This window comes from Lathyrus oleraceus, chromosome 5, assembly GCF_024323335.1.
Source record: "Lathyrus oleraceus cultivar Zhongwan6 chromosome 5, CAAS_Psat_ZW6_1.0, whole genome shotgun sequence".
NCBI classification, from domain to species: domain Eukaryota; kingdom Viridiplantae; phylum Streptophyta; class Magnoliopsida; order Fabales; family Fabaceae; genus Lathyrus; species Lathyrus oleraceus.
This window is the reverse complement of record NC_066583.1, coordinates 628637177-628656951: the sequence shown is the minus strand read 5'-3', so window position 1 is coordinate 628656951 and position 19775 is coordinate 628637177. Positions and strand designations below refer to the sequence as shown.

Sequence of the window (19775 nt, the reverse complement as noted above, 5' to 3'; positions counted from 1 at the left end):
CACGCATGAGAGTTTACAAACTTTTGTTGGTAACTTCGTAAAAATAAATAAAATAATTTATTTTTTATTAAAAAATTTAAATTCTGCAATTTCTTATACCAGTACTTCCTCTCTATAAATACTGCTATGCTATGTTTCACATCCTCACAAACTAGTTAATTCTCATCATCATCATCATCATCATCATATATTATAGTGTTTCTGTTACTAAGTTGCAAGCAAAGATGTTTTCAGGCGTGACTGGTATTCTGAATAGAGGCCATAAAATAAAAGGGACAGTGGTGTTGATGAGAAAGAATGTGTTGGATATAAACAGCTTAACCACTGTTGGTGGTGTTATCGGTCAAGGCTTCGACATTCTCGGTTCCACGGTTGATAATCTCACTGCTTTCTTAGGCCGTTCTGTTTCTCTTCAGTTGATCAGTGCAACAAAACCTGATGGTACAGTTTCTATAACATTTTGAGCTTTTGAAAATGAATTTTGATTCTGTATTTAATTGTTTTTATTTGTATTTTGTTAGCGACTGGGAAAGGGAAGCTTGGAAAAGCTACTTTTCTGGAAGGTATAATTTCTTCATTACCAACTTTGGGAGCTGGACAATCTGCTTTTAAGATTCACTTTGAATGGGATGATGATATGGGAATTCCTGGCGCATTTTATATCAAAAACTTTATGCAAACTGAGTTTTTTCTTGTGAGTTTGACTCTTGATGACATTCCAAATCATGGAAGTATCTACTTTGTATGCAACTCTTGGATATATAATGCCAAACACCACAAAATCGATCGCATTTTCTTTGCGAATCAGGTATATATATGTTTATGTTTGTATATTTCTTTTGAACTTTAAGGCTTATGAGGAAGATAATAGAAGAATTGTGTTGCAGACGTATCTTCCGAGTGAGACTCCGGCTCCATTAGTCCATTATAGAGAAGAAGAATTGAATAATTTAAGAGGAGACGGAACAGGAGAGCGCAAAGAATGGGAAAGGATCTATGATTACGATGTCTATAATGATTTAGGAAATCCGGATTCGGGTGAGAACCATGCTCGTCCGGTTCTTGGAGGGTCTGAAACCTATCCTTATCCGCGTAGGGGGAGAACCGGTCGAAAACCAACCAGAAAAGGTTTAACTTCTATTACATTGAGTATGAATAATGTTTTATCAGTTATCACTATACAATATCATTTCAACTATTTTATTGCTATTAAGCAGATCCTAATAGTGAGAGTAGAAGTGATTATGTGTATCTTCCAAGAGATGAAGCTTTTGGTCACTTGAAGTCATCAGATTTTCTCACTTATGGATTAAAAGCTGTGTCTCAAAACGTGGTTCCTGCATTAGAATCTGTGTTCTTTGATTTGAATTTCACGCCAAATGAGTTTGATAGCTTTGATGAAGTTCATGGATTGTATGAGGGTGGAATTAAGCTGCCAACAAATATACTTAGCCAGATAAGCCCGTTACCCGTGCTTAAGGAGATCTTTCGAACCGATGGTGAAAATACCCTTAAATATCCACCACCTAAAGTAATTCAAGGTATTTCATTTTCATACCTTAAAAATATTCATGCCTAAAATCGCCATGATAAGCGCTTATACTATAAGCTGCAAAAAGTATTTTTATGTAAACATGATCTTACTAGTCTATATTATTGATTGAACAGTAAGTAGGTCTGGATGGATGACTGATGAAGAATTCGCAAGAGAAATGCTTGCTGGAGTAAATCCAAATGTGATATGCTGTCTTCAGGTAGACGTAGATACAATTGGCCGAGCATTGTTACTAAATATCGCGTTTTTTTTGTTTCTTTATTCTTTTGAACCGGATTGTTGGTCTGACAGACGACCTAATGAAGGATCGTTGTTTGATTCTTGCAGGAGTTTCCTCCGCGAAGCAAGCTTGACAGTCAAATCTATGGTGATCACACTAGTAAAATAAGCAAAGAGCACCTAGAGCCTAATTTAGAAGGACTCACAGTAGAAGAGGTACAATTTTGCTTGATGAATTCTATTATTTTCTATGCTTTGTTAAGTTTTATTATTATGATTAACAATGAGAATTGTATTTGATTATTCTAAAGGCAATTCAAAACAAGAAATTGTTCCTGCTAGATCATCATGACTCAATTATGCCATACTTAAGGAGAATAAACTCAACTTCCACAAAGGCTTATGCTACTAGAACAATCCTTTTCTTGAACAATAACCAAAATTTGAAGCCACTGGCTATAGAGTTGAGTTTACCACACCCTCAAGGAGATGAACACGGTGCTGTTAGTTATGTTTATCAACCTGCGCTAGAAGGCGTTGAAAGTTCCATTTGGTTATTGGCTAAAGCTTATGTGATTGTGAATGATTCCTGCTACCATCAACTTGTTAGCCATTGGTATATATTTTGTCGATAAATTATATAAATTATAACTTTTGATATGTATATATATCGATGAATTGATTCACGATTTTTGATGATAATAGGTTGAATACTCACGCAGTTGTTGAGCCGTTTGTCATAGCAACTAACAGGCATCTGAGTTGTCTTCACCCGATTTATAAACTTTTGTATCCTCACTATCGCGATACAATGAATATAAACTCTCTCGCTCGACTTTCCCTCGTCAACGACGGCGGTATCATCGAGAAAACTTTTTTGTGGGGAAGATATTCTATGGAAATGTCTTCTAAAGTTTACAAGAATTGGGTTTTCACAGAGCAAGCATTGCCTGCTGATCTTATAAAAAGGTAACATTTTTACACAAACATAAGACATAAACTTAAAGAACTTTCTATGTTGATTATAATGTGAAATTGTTGTTTTAGAGGAATGGCTATTGAGGATCCATCTTCTCCATGTGGTGTTAAGCTTGTGGTAGAGGATTATCCTTATGCTGTTGATGGATTGGAGATATGGGCTATAATAAAGACATGGGTTCAAGACTATGTCTCCTTGTACTATACCTCAGATGAAAAACTTAGGCAAGATTCTGAACTTCAAGCTTGGTGGAAAGAGCTCGTGGAGGTCGGTCACGGTGACAAGAAAAACGAGCCGTGGTGGCCTAAGATGCAAACTCGAGAAGACTTAATTGAAGTTTGCAGTATTGTCATATGGACTGCTTCAGCTCTTCACGCAGCTGTTAATTTCGGGCAATATTCCTACGGAGGTTTAATCTTAAACCGTCCAACTCTTAGTAGACGATTCATGCCTGAGAAAGGTTCAGCTGAGTTCGAGGAGCTAGTGAAAAGTCCTCAAAAGGCTTACTTGAAGACAATTACGCCGAAGTTTCAGACTCTTATTGATCTTTCTGTTATAGAAATATTGTCGAGGCATGCTTCCGATGAGTTGTACCTTGGGGAGAGAGACAATCCGAATTGGACATCGGATAAAAGGGCATTAGAGGCTTTTAAGAAGTTTGGAAACAAGTTGGCTGAAATTGAGAAGAAACTCACTCAGAGAAACAATGATGAGAAGCTAAGAAATCGTCATGGACCGGTTGAGATGCCTTATACTTTGCTCTATCCTTCTAGTAAAGAAGGACTAACTTTTAGAGGAATTCCTAATAGTATCTCCATCTGAAGAGATCTATGGTTCCTTAGTTATATATATTGTACCTATGAATAAAAGATGCAGAAGAAGGAGTCTATAATCCTTCACCTACCTGCCTCAGTTTGCTTTTGCATGCATTTGAGTGCTTTCATGTTGAGCATTAATAAATGTATCTGTGTTTGTAATGAAGTGTTTTTAAATAATAAAAATAATCATGTTTGTAAAATTTTACATTGCCTTTCTACTAATACTTCATGACTTTTGCTTCTTTCGTATAATTCTTGAGGTTTTCACTACTTTCTCACAATACTCGAGTATTGTATACGGTTTATTCGAGTTGTTATGCTGAAAAATAAATCTGACGTTCGGTTGCGTGCTGAGAAATTTGTTACGTTGGTGAAAACAAAGTGTACCAGGTCGATGCAAGTAATATTGTGGTGAGTATCACTAAGTATCGTACACAAAAGTTTGTAAAATAGAAGTATTAGAAGGTTAAACAATTCACCATGCATGCAAGAATGACATAATATAGAAAGGAAAATTTTTCATTCCTAAAGAATATAATTATTCTCTCTACAACTCAAAACTGAATCAATGTATCTTTTCTACCTCTACTTCCCAATAGGCCCGTCTTTGAGGGTGTTCAAGACGGTCTATAGCACAAGGCCTCGCACTTATGCATCTGAATCTTAGAATTGTGAGATGACCTACCACCCTTGTCTTTGTAAGAATTCCTAGATTCAACTGCTTCAAAGCTCTCCCCTTTTTCATGATTTTCATGTAAAGAATCAACATTTAAATCGTCTGCTTCATTCAGGTTTTCTCATCGAGTCACCATCTTCACTAAACAGAATTCAGAAAGACGTAATCCTATACAAGGAAGAGACTCTTGCATCTTGGCATTACGGTGCAACAGAGAAACCATTTAATGCAAAAATCAATCACAGTAATTTTTTCCTCATTGTCAATCTACAAAGAACAAAGCCAGATTGTAAGCCAGAGGCGGAAGCCACCAAAATAACATACAATGACAACAAAAAAATATTTAGTATTCTATTTAACGATAACACTGACAAGTCAGCATAAGTTATTCAAGCATACCATGATATTAAATTCATTGAAATCACAATGAATGAGACCATGAAGTAAAGGGAGAATGATGTAATGAATTTGATTTCCTGTTATAACTTCTAATGCAAGTAACACATTTAATTTACTGCACGCTGCTTTCTAACATCTCTTGATGATTGTAGACACTTTAATTGGATTGTTATGCTAAAAAATAATTCTGAAGTTTGGTTGCATGTTAAGAACATCGTTACTTTGGTGGAAATGCAGTTTGCTTCACTTACCTTGTTTTCTGATAACAACATAGTAAAAATAAGGAATAAAAAGTATTGAAAAATTTAGGAAACGATAGAGTTAAGCACACAAACTAAAAGTACTCTTATTATTACATATATTTGAACATACACATGCTCAAAAAAAAAGAGAAGAAAATGCATACACTTGATAATTTTAACATCGATGAGATGCGGAATTTGTTATTTGGAGCATCTCTTTATTGAAACATGCACACAAGCATAGAGTAAAACAAACCACAAGTTTTCTTAAATAGAGATACTATTAGGAATTCCTCTAAAGGTTAACCCTTCCTTGCTGCTGGGATGAAGCAAAGTGTATGGCAATTGAACCGGCCCGACCCTATGGTACAGGCTCGGATCATTGTTCTTATTCGTAAGTTTGACCTCAATTTCCGCCAATTTATTTCCAAACTTTTGAAATGCTTGTAAAGCTTTAGAATCAGATGTCCAGTGTGGATTTTCCCTTTGTCCGAGATAGACTTCATCAGAAGCATGTCTTGACAATATTTCTATCACTGAAAGATCAATAAGAGTCTGAAACTTCGGCGTGATTGTCCTCAAGTAAGCCTTTTGAGAACTCTTCACCATTTCATCGTATTCCGCAGTTCCTTCCTCAGGAAGCAATCTTCTACTCAGAGTTGGACGGTTTAGAATTAAACCGCCGTAAGGATATTGTCCAAAATTAACAGCTGCGTGGAGAGCAGAAGCCGTCCATATATGATGATAGTGCAAACTTCAACGAGCTCGTCAAATGTTTGCAACTTAGGCCACCATGGCTTATCTTTCAAGTCACCATGACCTTTCTCTACAACCTCTTTCCACCAATGTTGAAGCTCGGAATCATTTTTGATATCATTGTCCGTTGCATAATACAGTGAGACATAATCTTGGACCCATGTTTTAATAGCCGTCCATATCTCTAATCCGTACATGTTTTAATCTATTAAATTGTTATTTTTTTTACAAAGAAGCTTTCACAAATAGAAAAAAAAATGTTTCTATCTTCATTTGAAAAAATCCATATGAGATATCTCTCCAAATGGGGGATAAATAATGGAGATAAATGTTGATCAACTTGTTTTTTTTTATCACAATCTATATTAACAATTTAATAAATCTTAATTTTGAATAATGATTTCATTATAATGTTTATGAGTGAGTGAGATACCAAAGATAGAGAGGTATCAATGAATAATGATAAACAACCTCAAATTCAACAATGCTACGGTTCATAAATTTTCAAGTAAAAATTAGAAAATTTCGAGCGAGAAAAAAAATTGCAGAAAAAAAAAGAAAAAGAGAAAGAGAGAGAAAAGCTTAAAAGAAAAAAATCTATGTTCCTGAGGAGGCGCCAATGTCCTAATTCCTAATAATCCACAACAATTCATAGGACGGCCCTCTGCATCAAAGGGTTCTTGCGGCAAGAATTTTTCCATCATCATCATCAAAATATCCTTATACACACCCAAAAGAACCCTTTTTTGTGAACCATTTGCATTCACATTTGAAATTTTCAGGTTGGTTTTTTATTTATTATTATAACAATTATTAGTTTCTATTCAACGCTATCATCCAATTCAATGATAAATTTGCATTTTTGAAAAATGGGTTGGTGATTTTATTTTGGTTTTCTATTTGTTGTGCCTTCAAGAAAGTGATAATGAAAAATGATAGCTTTTGGGTTGATGAAGACAATGTAGGCATTTTATGGTCCTTGATGTTACAAGAAGCAAATGAAGCACAATGGTAATGATTCAACGATATATGGGTGTCATAAAATCTGTATTTTGCATTGTTTTGGTTCTCAATATTGTAGAAGCTATCAGCATTGAAGAAAGCAAGGAAACAAAAGAGTTTATTACCAAATTATTTGATCCTGCGTCTGGATTATTGGATGATGACACGGTGAGACTCACTTCACTAGTTATTTGCAATTAGGTATCTTTTTAAGTTCATATACTTTTATTGTTTTAACACCCTCAACATAAATATTTGAGGCAAATTAAAGTGAACATGCCAATGTAATTTGTAACATACTGGTGATAAAACATTATAGATTATAGTGCCCTCTTGTTTGATACTCTTTGTCTTATAATTTAAGTTGAGTACGACTTAATTCAACCCTACAAAATCAACTTGTAAGATGAGGGAAGGGAAGTCTTGTCTGATGTATCTTATTATACACCCCTTCACATGCATAACTTGACATTTGGAAGTGACTCGTGTGGTTTGACAACGGGCGGTGGTGATCTGATGGAACCTAGATATGTTTTGACACCATCTTAAAATTTAGGTTGAATCTAATTCAATCCTGCAAAATCAACTTGTATCATGAGGGATACTTTGTATATCTCCTCAAACACACACTTTCACGTCCAGGACTAGACATTTGGAGTGTGACCTGTTTGATTTGATATTGAGGGGTCTAATAAACTCCGATTTCATCTAAAAAAATTAGGTTGAACCTGACTCAACTCTACAATGTTAGCTCTAATATAATGTGGGAATCGAACATTTCATTTCCTTCATAACCTAGTCTTCCAAGTTTCTTGAGGATTGGCAATGGTCATATAATTGCAATGTTTCATTGTGCAACATGATTGCTCATGTTTTCATATGAATAATTTAATATGGTTTTGTTAAGTGCTTTTATAATGTTGTGTGTCAAATTAGGCACTAAATCGATCAAGAAAGATTTTGTGATTTAAGAACATATCTATGCTTCAACTTCAACCAGATCTCAAATAAATTTTCAGTAAATATGAAGTTCAATAAATTTTCACATGATGTGAATGAGCATCCACTAAGCTTTAACATTTTTTAGATGAATGGACTCTAAAACTGGTTATAGTTTCATGACTGCAGGCAGAGATTCTATGGGTCACTTGCATGGAAGATTTGATTCATGTAAGGAAAGACATCGGAGATCTTGGCTTATGCCTACCAAGGGAATCACATAGTAGAGCCAATGAAGTTACCTCAGAATTCAGATCAATTACAAGAGAAAACATCCAAATTTTGATTAGTACTTGCAATCCACAGTTGAAGGAAAACTTTCTTAACTGTTTGAGAAAAAACAGCGTTCCATTACAAGATCAATCCAAGAGTTGGAACACTGCTTACGAGGGATCAGGTTCATCCAAAAGATATCCGCGTCGAATTTCGCCTCGATACTTAGCAGAAAAACAAGACGAAGATGGTGCCAATAATGGATCTTCTAAAAAAGATAAAAGTGATAGTGATTCTGATAAATCATCGAAGAAGAAGTCGTCGAAGTCTTCTGACTCTAAAAGTAAACAACACGAGAAAGCGATTTATAATGCCATAGCTATGATTGCAATGGTGACATTTGTATTTGCAGTATGTATCTTTTTATGTTGTTGTAGGTGTTGTGGAAGTGGTAGAGTTAATCAAACCGATGAAAGGCCACTTCTCAGCATGAGCAGGAGTGATTACTCTGTTGGTACATAGCAAAACAATTTCATTCTCACACACCTTGTTAATATGGTATAAATTTAAATGCAGTTCCGATCCTTCTATTTTTCCTCGTTCACAATTTTGGTCCCCTACTTCTAAATCCACGATTTTAGACCGCGGGTTTTGCTACGAGAATACCTCACTTGCCGAATCATCAAAAATCAACCAGAAATGTATAGGTGTGGAAAATGTCTCATATTTTAAAAAGTGAGGGAATAAATTTGTTGATTTAAAAGTAGAGGGACCAAAATTGTAAATATGGCTAACTAGAGGGAGTGAAACTGCAAGTAAGCATATGAGGATATACTAGTCTTGACATGATGTACATGAATCTTAATTACAGATTCTTCTTCAAATAATAACTCCTCAAAAATTTCAATAAATGAGGAGAGACATGGAATTCAATCAATAAGTAGTATTTTGGCTGACGAGAAAAAGAACTCGATAAAAGAAGATGCTGCAAGACCATCATTTGACCTTAAACCTCCACCTGGTAGGGTAGAAAGTGCTATTCCACCTTTGAAACCTCCACCTGGTAGGGTAGGAAGTGCTATTCCACCTTTGAAACCTCCTCCAGGAAGACCTGATCCTCTTCCACCCGAACCACCATTAGTTAAGACTTTTGATTATGCCGTTAATCCACCGCCACCACCTCCTCCCCCTAGACTTCAAACGCCTAGCAGTGGTGCTGTTCTTCCTCCCGGACTACCGAGGCCTGGCGGTGGTGGCTCTCCTCCACCTCCACCGCCGAAACTTGGCAATAGTGGTCCTAACCCTCCTCCTCCACCGCCGAAACTTGGCAATAGTGGTCCTAACCCTCCTCCTCCACCACCACCACGTGGAAAACCAGGCGGTCCTCGACCGCCACCGCCTCCTAAGAGTGGTGGAGGTCCTCCAAGACCTCCACCTGCATTTGGTCAAAAAGGTACTAGACCTTTACATGGTGGACCAAAGGTTCAAGGGAACGTTGAATTTAGTTCAGAAGGTGAAGGTGAATCTGATGATGCTCCTAAAACCAAGTTAAAGCCTTTTTTCTGGGATAAGGTTCAAGCCAACTCAGATCAAACTATGGTTTGGACTCAACTCAAAGCAGGATCATTCCAGTGAGTGATGAATCACTTCTTTTTTAATTAAACTAGTACTGTCATTTTACAACTGTCTCTCAAGAGGTTTGAACACTATCGCTTAAGATTATAAGATCAAATTATTACGACTCAGTTGACACGTCATGGACTTGTCCTTCTTTTGATGCAAATTAAGAGTGATTTACCATTAGCTAGGTGTTACATTGCTGATATTATTGTTGATAATTAATTTTTGACAGGTTTAATGAAGAAATGATGGAAACCCTTTTTGGATATAGTACTCCATCAATGGAGAAAAAAGGTGGACAGAAGAAAGATCCTTCCTTCCGTGATGCTCCACCTCAGTTTGTTCAAATCATTGAGGCAAAGAAAGCACAAAATTTATCAATTTTGTTGAAAGCATTAAATGTGACACTAGAAGAAGTCCGTGATGCACTACTTGAAGGTTCTGTTTTTTCCGTTCCTTTATTTTTCTTCTAGAACTGCATATAGCTATAACAAGATGATAATAATAATTGCTATAATAATCTTGTTATCAGCTTCTTCTGGTGTAACGCTCTAACGTTTATGTATCAATAAATTGTAGTATCTAGTTTATTGTCTCTGATTCCACATGTATGATAGCTTTGAATGTGTTTTTGGTTGATCAGGAAATGAGCTCCCAGCAGAATTTCTTCACACACTGATAAAAATGGCACCAACATCAGAGGAAGAACTTAAGCTTAGACTTTTCAGTGGTAGTATTTCTCAACTTTGTCCTGCAGATCGGTTCCTTAAAGCCCTGGTTGAGATTCCCTTTGCTATTAAACGAATGGAAACATTGCTTTACATGAGTACTCTTCAAGAGGAACTCACATCTACCCGAGATTCGTTCTCAATTTTAGAGGTAGGATCTCTAAATTCCATCCCTAATATATTGCACTGCTTATATGATGATGATCATGACTGCCACGCTCCAATACTTCATGTTGAAACATGTATGGTGTCCAGCATTGGTTTGTTGCTTTACACAAACACGACATCGACACGTATAGTTACATTCAATCACCACCATGTTTACATGTCAGTGTCAGTATTCATGCATGGTATATGTGTGTGTGTTTCATTCTTTTTTTTTATCAGAATGGAAGCCAAATTTGATTCATTTCTTCATCTCAAACCAGGTTGCTTGTAAGGAACTAAGGAGCAGTAGGTTATTCCTCAAGCTTCTTGAAGCTGTTCTTAAAACAGGAAACCGAATGAACGATGGAACATTCCGCGGGGGTGCACTTGCATTCAAACTTGACACGCTACTAAAATTATCTGATGTAAAAGGAGTAGATGGGAAAATCACCCTCTTACACTTTGTTGTTCAAGAGATAATGCGAACAGAAGGAATAAGAGCGGCTCGAATGGTGAAAGAGAGCAGCAGTTTCTCTAGTATAAAAACCGATGACCTTCTCGAAGAGGTTAATCATGAATCAGAAGAACACTACCGTGAAGTAGGTCTCCAAGTTGTTTCACATTTGAGCAACGATCTTGAGAATGTGAAGAAAGCGGCAGCACTAGATGCGGATGGCTTGACGAGCACAACAGCTAGGTTAGGCTACGGTCTTATAAATACGAGAGATTTCTTTAACAAAGAACTGGTGAACAACTTAGAGAACGATAAAGGGTTCCATGAGACAGTTAAGAGGTTTGTGGAGAAAGCTGAAGTTGAAGTCACAGGTTTGTTAGAAGAGGAGAAGAAAATCATGGCTCTTGTGAAGAGTACGGGTGATTACTTTCATGGGAGTACGGGGAGAGATGAAGGGCTGAGATTGTTTGTAATAGTACGCGATTTCTTAATAATGTTGGATAAGGTATGCAGAGAGATTCAAAAAGCACCCAAGAAGCCAATAAAGAATGTGAAACAAGATAAAACTAATGCTAATGCTAATTCTAAACCGGCAACGCCGGAAACGCGTCCTCCACCTCCAGATATTCGTCAGCGGTTGTTTCCGGCTGTGGTAGAGAGGAGAGTGAGGGATGATTTTAGTTCAGATGAAGACAGTCCATAGGTTCAACTCAAGTTGCGACAATTTTTGCTTCTTTTTTATTTTTCTGTTGTCATGTCATTACTTACTATATAGAATTGTTAGAGACATGACGAATTGATTGCTTACTTGCCTTCGAACGTATGATCACTCTATTACCTCTTGATAAGATCATTCGGCAGAGCTTGAAAACCGCCGAAGACATTTCCACAGCATACTTCGAAGGCAAAAAACTTCTCTCTATTATGCCATTGGCATTAATTAGAGAATCTCTTGCAAGTGCATTGATGTTCATCGTGTCGCGATAATGAGGAGCTAAAAGTTTATTAATCGGATGAACCACACTAAGCTGCCGATTTGTTGCTATAACAAGCGGCTCAATTACTGCATGAGTATTCAACCTATACCAATAAACGCATAAAAAAATCATCAATCAGTAATATCGAGATTCAGAGTTCAAATCCTACAGGATATTTTAAAGCGCACACGCGTGAAAATAGAAACATTACGATATTTTACCAATGGCTCATGAGTTGATGATAGCAAGAATCATTAACCACCACATAAGCTTTTGCTAGAAGCCAAATAGTACTCTCAACACCTTCATCTGCAGGTAAGATAACTTTACTAACAAAACCTGATTTGTCACCATCAGGATGTGGCAAACTTAATTCAATGGCCACTGGCTTTAAAGTTCCATTTTCTTTTAGAAAAAGGATTGTTCTAGTAGCATAAGCTTTTGCAGAAGTCTCATTGATCCTTCTCATTCTCAGAAATGGAATAAATGTGTCATGGTAATCTAGTATAAATAATCTCCCACTAGCAAGTGCCTGTTCCATGTAAAATTAATCTTAATCACTTTATGTCACCAAATTAAGTCCAAAATCATATTTTTTAATTATGATCATTATGTGTTTACCTCATCTATGGTGCAACCATCAAGGTTCAAGACATCTGCAGATATCTTACTAGTGTGATCACCGTATTCTGCGGGATCTAGATTGCTTTTCGGAGGAAACTCCTACAATTAGATAGGCAATTATTTAATGCGAATAGCAAAAATTTCTCCGAAATATTAATTGATTCGCGATTCTTGATGATAATAGGTTGAATACTCACGCAGTTGTTGAGCCGTTTGTCATAGCAACTAACAGGCATCTGAGTTGTCTTCACCCGATTTATAAACTTTTGTATCCTCACTATCGCGATACAATGAATATAAACTCTCTCGCTCGACTTTCCCTCGTCAACGACGACGGTATCATCGAGAAAACTTTTTTGTGGGGAAGATATTCTACGGAAATGTCTTCTAAAGTTTACAAGAATTGGGTTTTCACAGAGCAAGCATTGGCTGCTGATCTTATAAAAAGGTAACATTTTTACACAAACATAAGACATAAAGTTGAAGCACTTTCTATGTTGATTATAATGTGAAGTTGTTATTTTAGAGGAATGGCTATTGAGGATCCATCTTCTCCATGTGGTGTTAAGCTTGTGGTAGAGGATTATCCTTATGCTGTTGATGGATTGGAGATATGGGCTATAATAAAGACATGGGTTCAAGACTATGTCTCCTTGTACTATACCTCAGATGAAAAACTTAGGCAAGATTCTGAACTTCAAGCTTGGTGGAAAGAGCTCGTGGAGGTCGGTCACGGTGACAAGAAAAACGAGCCGTGGTGGCCTAAGATGCAAACTCGAGAAGACTTAATTGAAGTTTGCAGTATTGTCATATGGACTGCTTCAGCTCTTCACGCGGCAGTTAATTTCAGGCAGTATTCCTACGGAGGTTTAATCTTAAACCGTCCAACTCTTAGTAGACGATTCATGCCTGAGAAAGGTTCAGCTGAGTTCGAGGAGCTAGTGAAAAGTCCACAAAAGGCTTACTTGAAGACAATTACGCCGAAGTTTCAGACTCTTATTGATCTTTCTGTTATAGAAATATTGTCGAGGCATGCTTCCGATGAGTTGTACCTTGGGGAGAGAGACAATCCGAATTGGACATCGGATAAAAGGGCATTAGAGGCTTTTAAGAAGTTTGGAAACAAGTTGGCTGAAATTGAGAAGAAACTCACTCAGAGAAACAATGATGAGAAGCTAAGAAATCGTCATGGACCGGTTGAGATGCCTTATACTTTGCTCTATCCTTCTAGTAAAGAAGGACTAACTTTTAGAGGAATTCCTAATAGTATCTCCATCTGAAGAGATCTATGGTTCCTTAGTTATATATATTGTACCTATGAATAAAAGATGCAGAAGAAGGAGTCTATAATCCTTCACCTACCTGCCTCAGTTTGCTTTTGCATGCATTTGAGTGCTTTCATGTTGAGCATTAATAAATGTATCTGTGTTTGTAATGAAGTGTTTTTAAATAATAAAAATAATCATGTTTGTAAAATTTTACATTGCCTTTCTACTAATACTTCATGACTTTTGCTTCTTTCGTATAATTCTTGAGGTTTTCACTACTTTCTCACAATACTCGAGTATTGTATACGGTTTATTCGAGTTGTTATGCTGAAAAATAAATCTGACGTTCGGTTGCATGCTAAGAAATTTGTTACGTTGGTGGAAACAAAGTGTACCAGGTCGATGCAAGTAATATTGTGGTGAGTATCACTAAGTATCGTACACAAAAGTTTGTAAAATAGAAGTATTAGAAGCTTAAACAATTCACCATGCATGCAAGAATGACATAATATAGAAAGGAAAATTTTTCATTCATAAAGAATATAATTATTCTCTCTACAACTCAAAACTGAATCAATGTATCTTTTCTACCCCTACTTCCCAATAGGCCCGTCTTTGAGGGTGTTCAAGACGGTCTATAGCACATGGCCTCGCACTTATGCATCTGAATCTTAGAATTGTGAGATGACCTACCACCCTTGTCTTTGTAAGAATTCCTAGATTCAACTGCTTCAAAGTTCTCCCCTTTTCCATGATTTTCATGTAAAGAATCAACATTTAAATCGCCTGCTTCATTCAGGTTTTCTCATCGAGTCACCATCTTCACTAAACAAAATTCAGAAAGACGTAATCCTATACAAGGAAGAGACTCTTGCATCTTGGCATTACGGTGCAACAGAGAAACCATTTAATGCAAAAATCAATCACAGTAATTTTTTCCTCATTGTCAATCTACAAAGAACAAAGCCAGATTGTAAGCCAGAGGCGGAAGCCGCCAAAATAACATACAATGACAACAAAAAATATTTAGTATTCTATTTAACGATAACACTGACAAGTCAGCATAAGTTATTCAAGCATACCATGATATTAAATTCATTGAAATCACAATGAATGAGACCATGAAGTAAAGGGAGAATGATGTAATGAATTTGATTTCCTGTTATAACTTCTAATGCAAGTAACACATTTAATTTACTGCACGCTGCTTTCTAACATCTCTTGATGATTGTAGACACTTTAATTGGATTGTTATGCTAAAAAATAATTCTGAAGTTTGGTTGCATGTTAAGAACATCGTTACTTTGGTGGAAATGCAGTTTGCTTCACTTACCTTGTTTTCTGATAACAACATAGTAAAAATAAGGAATAAAAAGTATTGAAAAATTTAGGACACGATAGAGTTAAGCACACAAACTAAAAGTGCTCTTATTATTACATATATTTGAACATACACATGCTCAAAAAAAAAAGAGAAGAAAATGCATACACTTGATAATTTTAACATCGATGAGATGCGGAATTTGTTATTTGGAGCATCTCTTTATTGAAACATGCACACAAGCATAGAGTAAAACAAACCACAAGTTTTCTTAAATAGAGATACTATTAGGAATTCCTCTAAAGGTTAACCCTTCCTTGCTGCTGGGATGAAGCAAAGTGTATGGCAATTGAACCGGCCCGACCCTATGGTACAGGCTCGGATCATTGTTCTTATTCGTAAGTTTGGCCTCAATTTCCGCCAATTTATTTCCAAACTTTTGAAATGCTTGTAAAGCTTTAGAATCAGATGTCCAGTGTGGATTTTCCCTTTGTCCGAGATAGACTTCATCAGAAGCATGTCTTGACAATATTTCTATCACTGAAAGATCAATAAGAGTCTGAAACTTCGGCGTGATTGTCCTCAAGTAAGCCTTTTGAGAACTCTTCACCATTTCATCGTATTCCGCAGTTCCTTCCTCAGGAAGCAATCTTCTACTCAGAGTTGGACGGTTTAGAATTAAACCGCCGTAAGGATATTGTCCAAAATTAACAGCTGCGTGGAGAGCAGAAGCCGTCCATATGATGATAGTGCAAACTTCAACGAGCTCGTCAAACGTTTGCAACTTAGGCCACCATGGCTTATCTTTCAAGTCACCATGACCTTTCTCTACAACCTCTTTCCACCAATGTTGAAGCTCGGAATCATTTTTGATATCATTGTCCGTTGCATAATACAGCGAGACATAATCTTGGACCCATGTTTTAATAGCCGTCCATATCTCTAATCCGTCAACAGCGTACGGGTAGTCCTCTATCAGAAGACGGAGTCCATATGGAGACGACGAATCTTTAACTGCCATGTTTCTGAATCAAGCAAAATGCATATACATGTTACTATCTCAGTCCTTAAATATAGAATCATCTTTAAAAAGATTGTTCATTTTTCGAACCTATGATCATTCTATTACCTCTTGATAAGATCATTCGGCAGAGCTTGATCTGTGAAAACCCAATACTTGTAAACCGCTGAAGACATTTCCACAGCATACTTCGAAGGCAAAAAACTTCTCTCTATTATGCCATTGGCATTAATTAGAGAATCTCTTGCAAGTGCATTGATGTTCATCGTGTCGCGATAATGAGGAGCTAAAAGTTTATTAATCGGATGAACCACACTAAGCTGCCGATTTGTTGCTATAACAAACGGCTCAATTACCGCATGAGTATTCAACCTATTCCAATAAATATATAAAAATCATCAATAAGTAATACATATATTCAGAGTTCAAATCCTACCTGATATTTTAGAGCGCACATACGTGAAAATATAAACATTACTATATTTTACCAATGGCTCATGAGTTGATGATAGCAAGAATCGTTAACCACCACATAAGCTTTTGCTAGAAGCCAAATAGTACTCTCAACACCTTCATCTGCAGGTAAGATAACTTTACTAACAAAACCTGATTTGTCACCATCAGGATGTGGCAAACTTAATTCAATGGCCACTGGCTTTAAAGTTCCATTTTCTTTTAGAAAAAGTATTGTTCTAGTAGCATAAGCTTTTGCAGAAGTCTCATTGATCCTTCTCAGAAATGGAATAAATGTGTCATGATAATCTAGTATAAATAATCTCCCACTAGCAAGTGCCTGTTCCATGTAAAATTAATCTTAATCACTTTATGTCACCAAATTAAGTCCAAAATCATATTTTTTAATTATGATTATTATGTGTTTACCTCATCTATGGTGCAACCATCAAGGTTCAAGACATCTACAGATATCTTACTAGTGTGATCACCGTATTCTGCGGGATCTAGATTGCTTTTCGGAGGAAACTCCTACAATTAGATAGGCAATTATTTAATGTGAATAGCAAAAATTTCTCCGAAATATTAAAATAAATTCTTGAACTTACTTGAAGACCGCGGATCATGCATGGATTTACGCCAGCGAGCATTTCTCGTGCAAATTCTTCATCGGTCATCCACGCAGACTTACTCACTGCGAAAAACAAAGAAACTTATAATAAAATGAAATTACTCAAAGCGTAGTATAATTTACGTTATAATATGTATTTTGTCGGACCTCGAATGACATGTGGTGGTGTAAACTTGAGGACTTGTTCACCATCGGTACGAAAGATTTCTTTGACCACAGGTAAAGGACTAATTGTGCTAATTACATCTAGAGGAAGCTTAATTCCACCTTCGAAGAGGTTGCGCACATCTTGAAAACTATCAAACTCGTTAGGCGTAAAATTCAAATCAAATGCAGATTCAAATGCAGGTACTACACATTGAGATACAGATTTTATTCCATATGCAAGAAAGTCAGAGGACTTCAAGTGACCAAAATTTTCATCTCTTGGAACATATGTTTCTGTAGCTGGTTTCTCGCTATTCGGATCTGTTCAAAAGAACACAATAGCTTAAGGTTAGTTTATCTCATTTTTATCATTATTTGTACCATGTTCTTGTATCTAACCTTTCCTCGTTGGATATCGACCGGTCCTACCCCTACGAGGATAGGGATGTGTGCTAGACCCTCCGAGAATAGGTCGAGCAAGATGTTCGCCGTGATCTGGATTGCCTAAATCGTTATAGACATCATAATCGTAGATTCTTTCATGTAACTTGCGCTCTCCTGTTCCATCTCCTCTTAGAGTTTGCAATTCTTCTTCTCTATACTTGACAAGTGGAGACGGTGTTTCACTCGGAAGATATGACTGCATGATAACAATCAAGTAAAATCATAATGATTCATCGTGATTCTAACAAACCACGCACTAACATATAGATGTAAATAAATTACCTTGTTGGCGAAGAAAATGCGAGGACTTTTGTAGAGTTTTGAGTTGTAAACCCAAGAGTTGCATACGAAGCGAATGGTTCCATGATTTGGAACATCTTCTAGAGTTAAACTCTTGAGAAAAAACTCAACTTGCATATAGTTTTTGATGTAAAATGCACCTGGAATTCCCATTTCATGATCCCATTCAAAATGAATATTGAATGCAGATTCACCAGCTCCCAAGGTTGGTAATGAAGCAAGAACACCTTCAAGAAATGTATCCTTTCCAACTTTTCCTTTTCCATTTGCTACATACATATCATTAAATTCATTCATTTAGTGACTATACTCCTGATCAGGACCGTGCAAGGCAGGCTACCGCATAAGTCCAAAATTTGTCACAGTTAAGTAGGGTCTCATAAAATATTTATCACAAATAAATCGTGATTAAATAGAACTTCTATATTCTGTCGAAGTTAAACTGCAACTAACCTATACAGGAGTTCCAAAAACTCCTATTCAGGAGTTCCAAAAACTTAAGATGATTCTGATGATACATGTCTAGATATAAAAGTGCTACATGTCTAGATATATAAAAGTAAGAAGAAATGAATGAACTAACCATCAGACTTGGTAGCACTGATCAGCTGGAGGGAGACACTGCGGCCTAAGAAGGCAGTAAGGCCATCAAGAGTTGAACCAATGATATTGATGCCGGAGTCGATGACACCATGGACGTTTCCACCACCAATACTCACAATTGTGTTGAAGTCCAACACATTCTTACGCATCAACACCACTGTCCCTCTTATCTTGTGGCCCTTGTTTAGGAGTCCTGTCACATTTGGAAACATCTTTGCAACTTAAGGTATAAAACTCAGTGACTCTTGCACTAAACTAAACAAGCTATGATGTCTATTTATAGATCTCAATGTATGTATAATACATTCCTTTATTTTATTTGTATATTAACAATTTGTAAAAATGACATAAAATATATATTTCATTAATATTGCTATCGGTAGCAGTGCGTTTGTCTACTATTTCTGTATAATTTTTATTATATTAATGATAACTTTCTCCACCTCACGTTTTTGTATTAATAGAAAACAACTCAAAGTGCAAGGTGTGAGGCACTTCATGCAGAAATAAACAAAATGCAGAGATGATGAGTAACAAGAATAATTGAAGCGCATGTTATGTTAATTTGACACCAATCACAAGTGTCACTAGGATGCATGCAAGAATAACACGTCTAATATGAAGCCAATATAGTAATAAATCTATCATATCTTTTTTTATTTGATCATAACACTTCATGCAGAAATAAATAAAATGTGTTTTATTTGATCTCCTTTAATGTAATCATACTTCAATTGATCGATACATTCAATATTATCTTTATATATGGTTGTTGTATTTATTTTTTTAGAAGATAAACAACAAGTATAATGTATGTTTTGAATTAAAGATCTTAACCAAACATATTCTCGACTTGTCTCATGTAGTGCTAAAAGTTATGGATCATTTGACAAAATTGTTGTTATGGTTTATTTTTCACATATATCTATGAAATAGTCGGAGATTCATATCCAACATGTTGTTGTGCACAAGTGTGAACTGTGTAAGTCCCACATTGCATGAAAAGTGAAGGTTGAACACTTTATAAGTGGAAAAACTCATCTACCTAATGCCTTAAGGTTTTGAGTGAATATGTGGTGTCTCTCTCACTTGCGTGTTGCTCTTGACTCAATACGGACGCTCCTCGTGATAACCCAACATTGATATCAGAGCCTATGATTCAGTTAAGGGACTGAATCC

At 36.3% G+C, this 19775-nt stretch overlaps 4 protein-coding genes and 1 pseudogene across 4 annotated transcripts; 3 read left to right on the top strand and 2 right to left on the bottom strand.

Moving 5' to 3' along the window:
* Positions 1-164: 164 nt before the first annotated feature.
* Positions 165-3767, top strand: LOC127087315 (seed linoleate 9S-lipoxygenase-3). The gene is made up of 9 exons (NM_001426925.1): positions 165-441; positions 522-808; positions 888-1128; positions 1218-1541; positions 1669-1754; positions 1883-1990; positions 2086-2390; positions 2480-2743; positions 2822-3767. The coding sequence occupies exons 1-9, from the start codon at positions 225-227 to the stop codon at positions 3573-3575; spliced, it is 2586 nt and encodes an 861-aa protein (NP_001413854.1). The 5' UTR covers positions 165-224; the 3' UTR covers positions 3576-3767.
* Positions 3768-5058: 1291 nt separating this feature from the next.
* On the bottom strand, positions 5059-12325 carry LOC127082542 (seed linoleate 9S-lipoxygenase-2-like; annotated as a pseudogene).
* LOC127087313 (formin-like protein 5) lies at positions 6674-11816 on the top strand. Its single transcript, XM_051028196.1, has 6 exons — positions 6674-6814; positions 7775-8372; positions 8730-9489; positions 9711-9916; positions 10122-10357; positions 10635-11816. Exons 1-6 carry the CDS (start codon positions 6674-6676, stop codon positions 11508-11510), a joined length of 2817 nt encoding a protein of 938 aa, XP_050884153.1. The 3' UTR covers positions 11511-11816.
* Positions 12326-12698: 373 nt separating the features above from the next.
* LOC127082541 (seed linoleate 9S-lipoxygenase-3) lies at positions 12699-13688 on the top strand. The gene is made up of 2 exons (XM_051022780.1): positions 12699-12856; positions 12935-13688. The coding sequence occupies exons 1-2, from the start codon at positions 12699-12701 to the stop codon at positions 13686-13688; spliced, it is 912 nt and encodes a 303-aa protein (XP_050878737.1).
* Positions 13689-15081: 1393 nt separating this feature from the next.
* On the bottom strand, positions 15082-18949 carry LOC127087314 (seed linoleate 9S-lipoxygenase-2). Its single transcript, NM_001426924.1, has 9 exons — positions 18577-18949; positions 17976-18262; positions 17649-17889; positions 17250-17570; positions 17080-17165; positions 16901-17002; positions 16507-16811; positions 16127-16390; positions 15082-16022 (listed from the first exon to the last, which is right to left on the bottom strand). Exons 1-9 carry the CDS (start codon positions 18806-18808, stop codon positions 15269-15271), a joined length of 2592 nt encoding a protein of 863 aa, NP_001413853.1. The 5' UTR covers positions 18809-18949; the 3' UTR covers positions 15082-15268.
* Between the last annotated feature and the right edge of the window lie 826 nt (positions 18950-19775).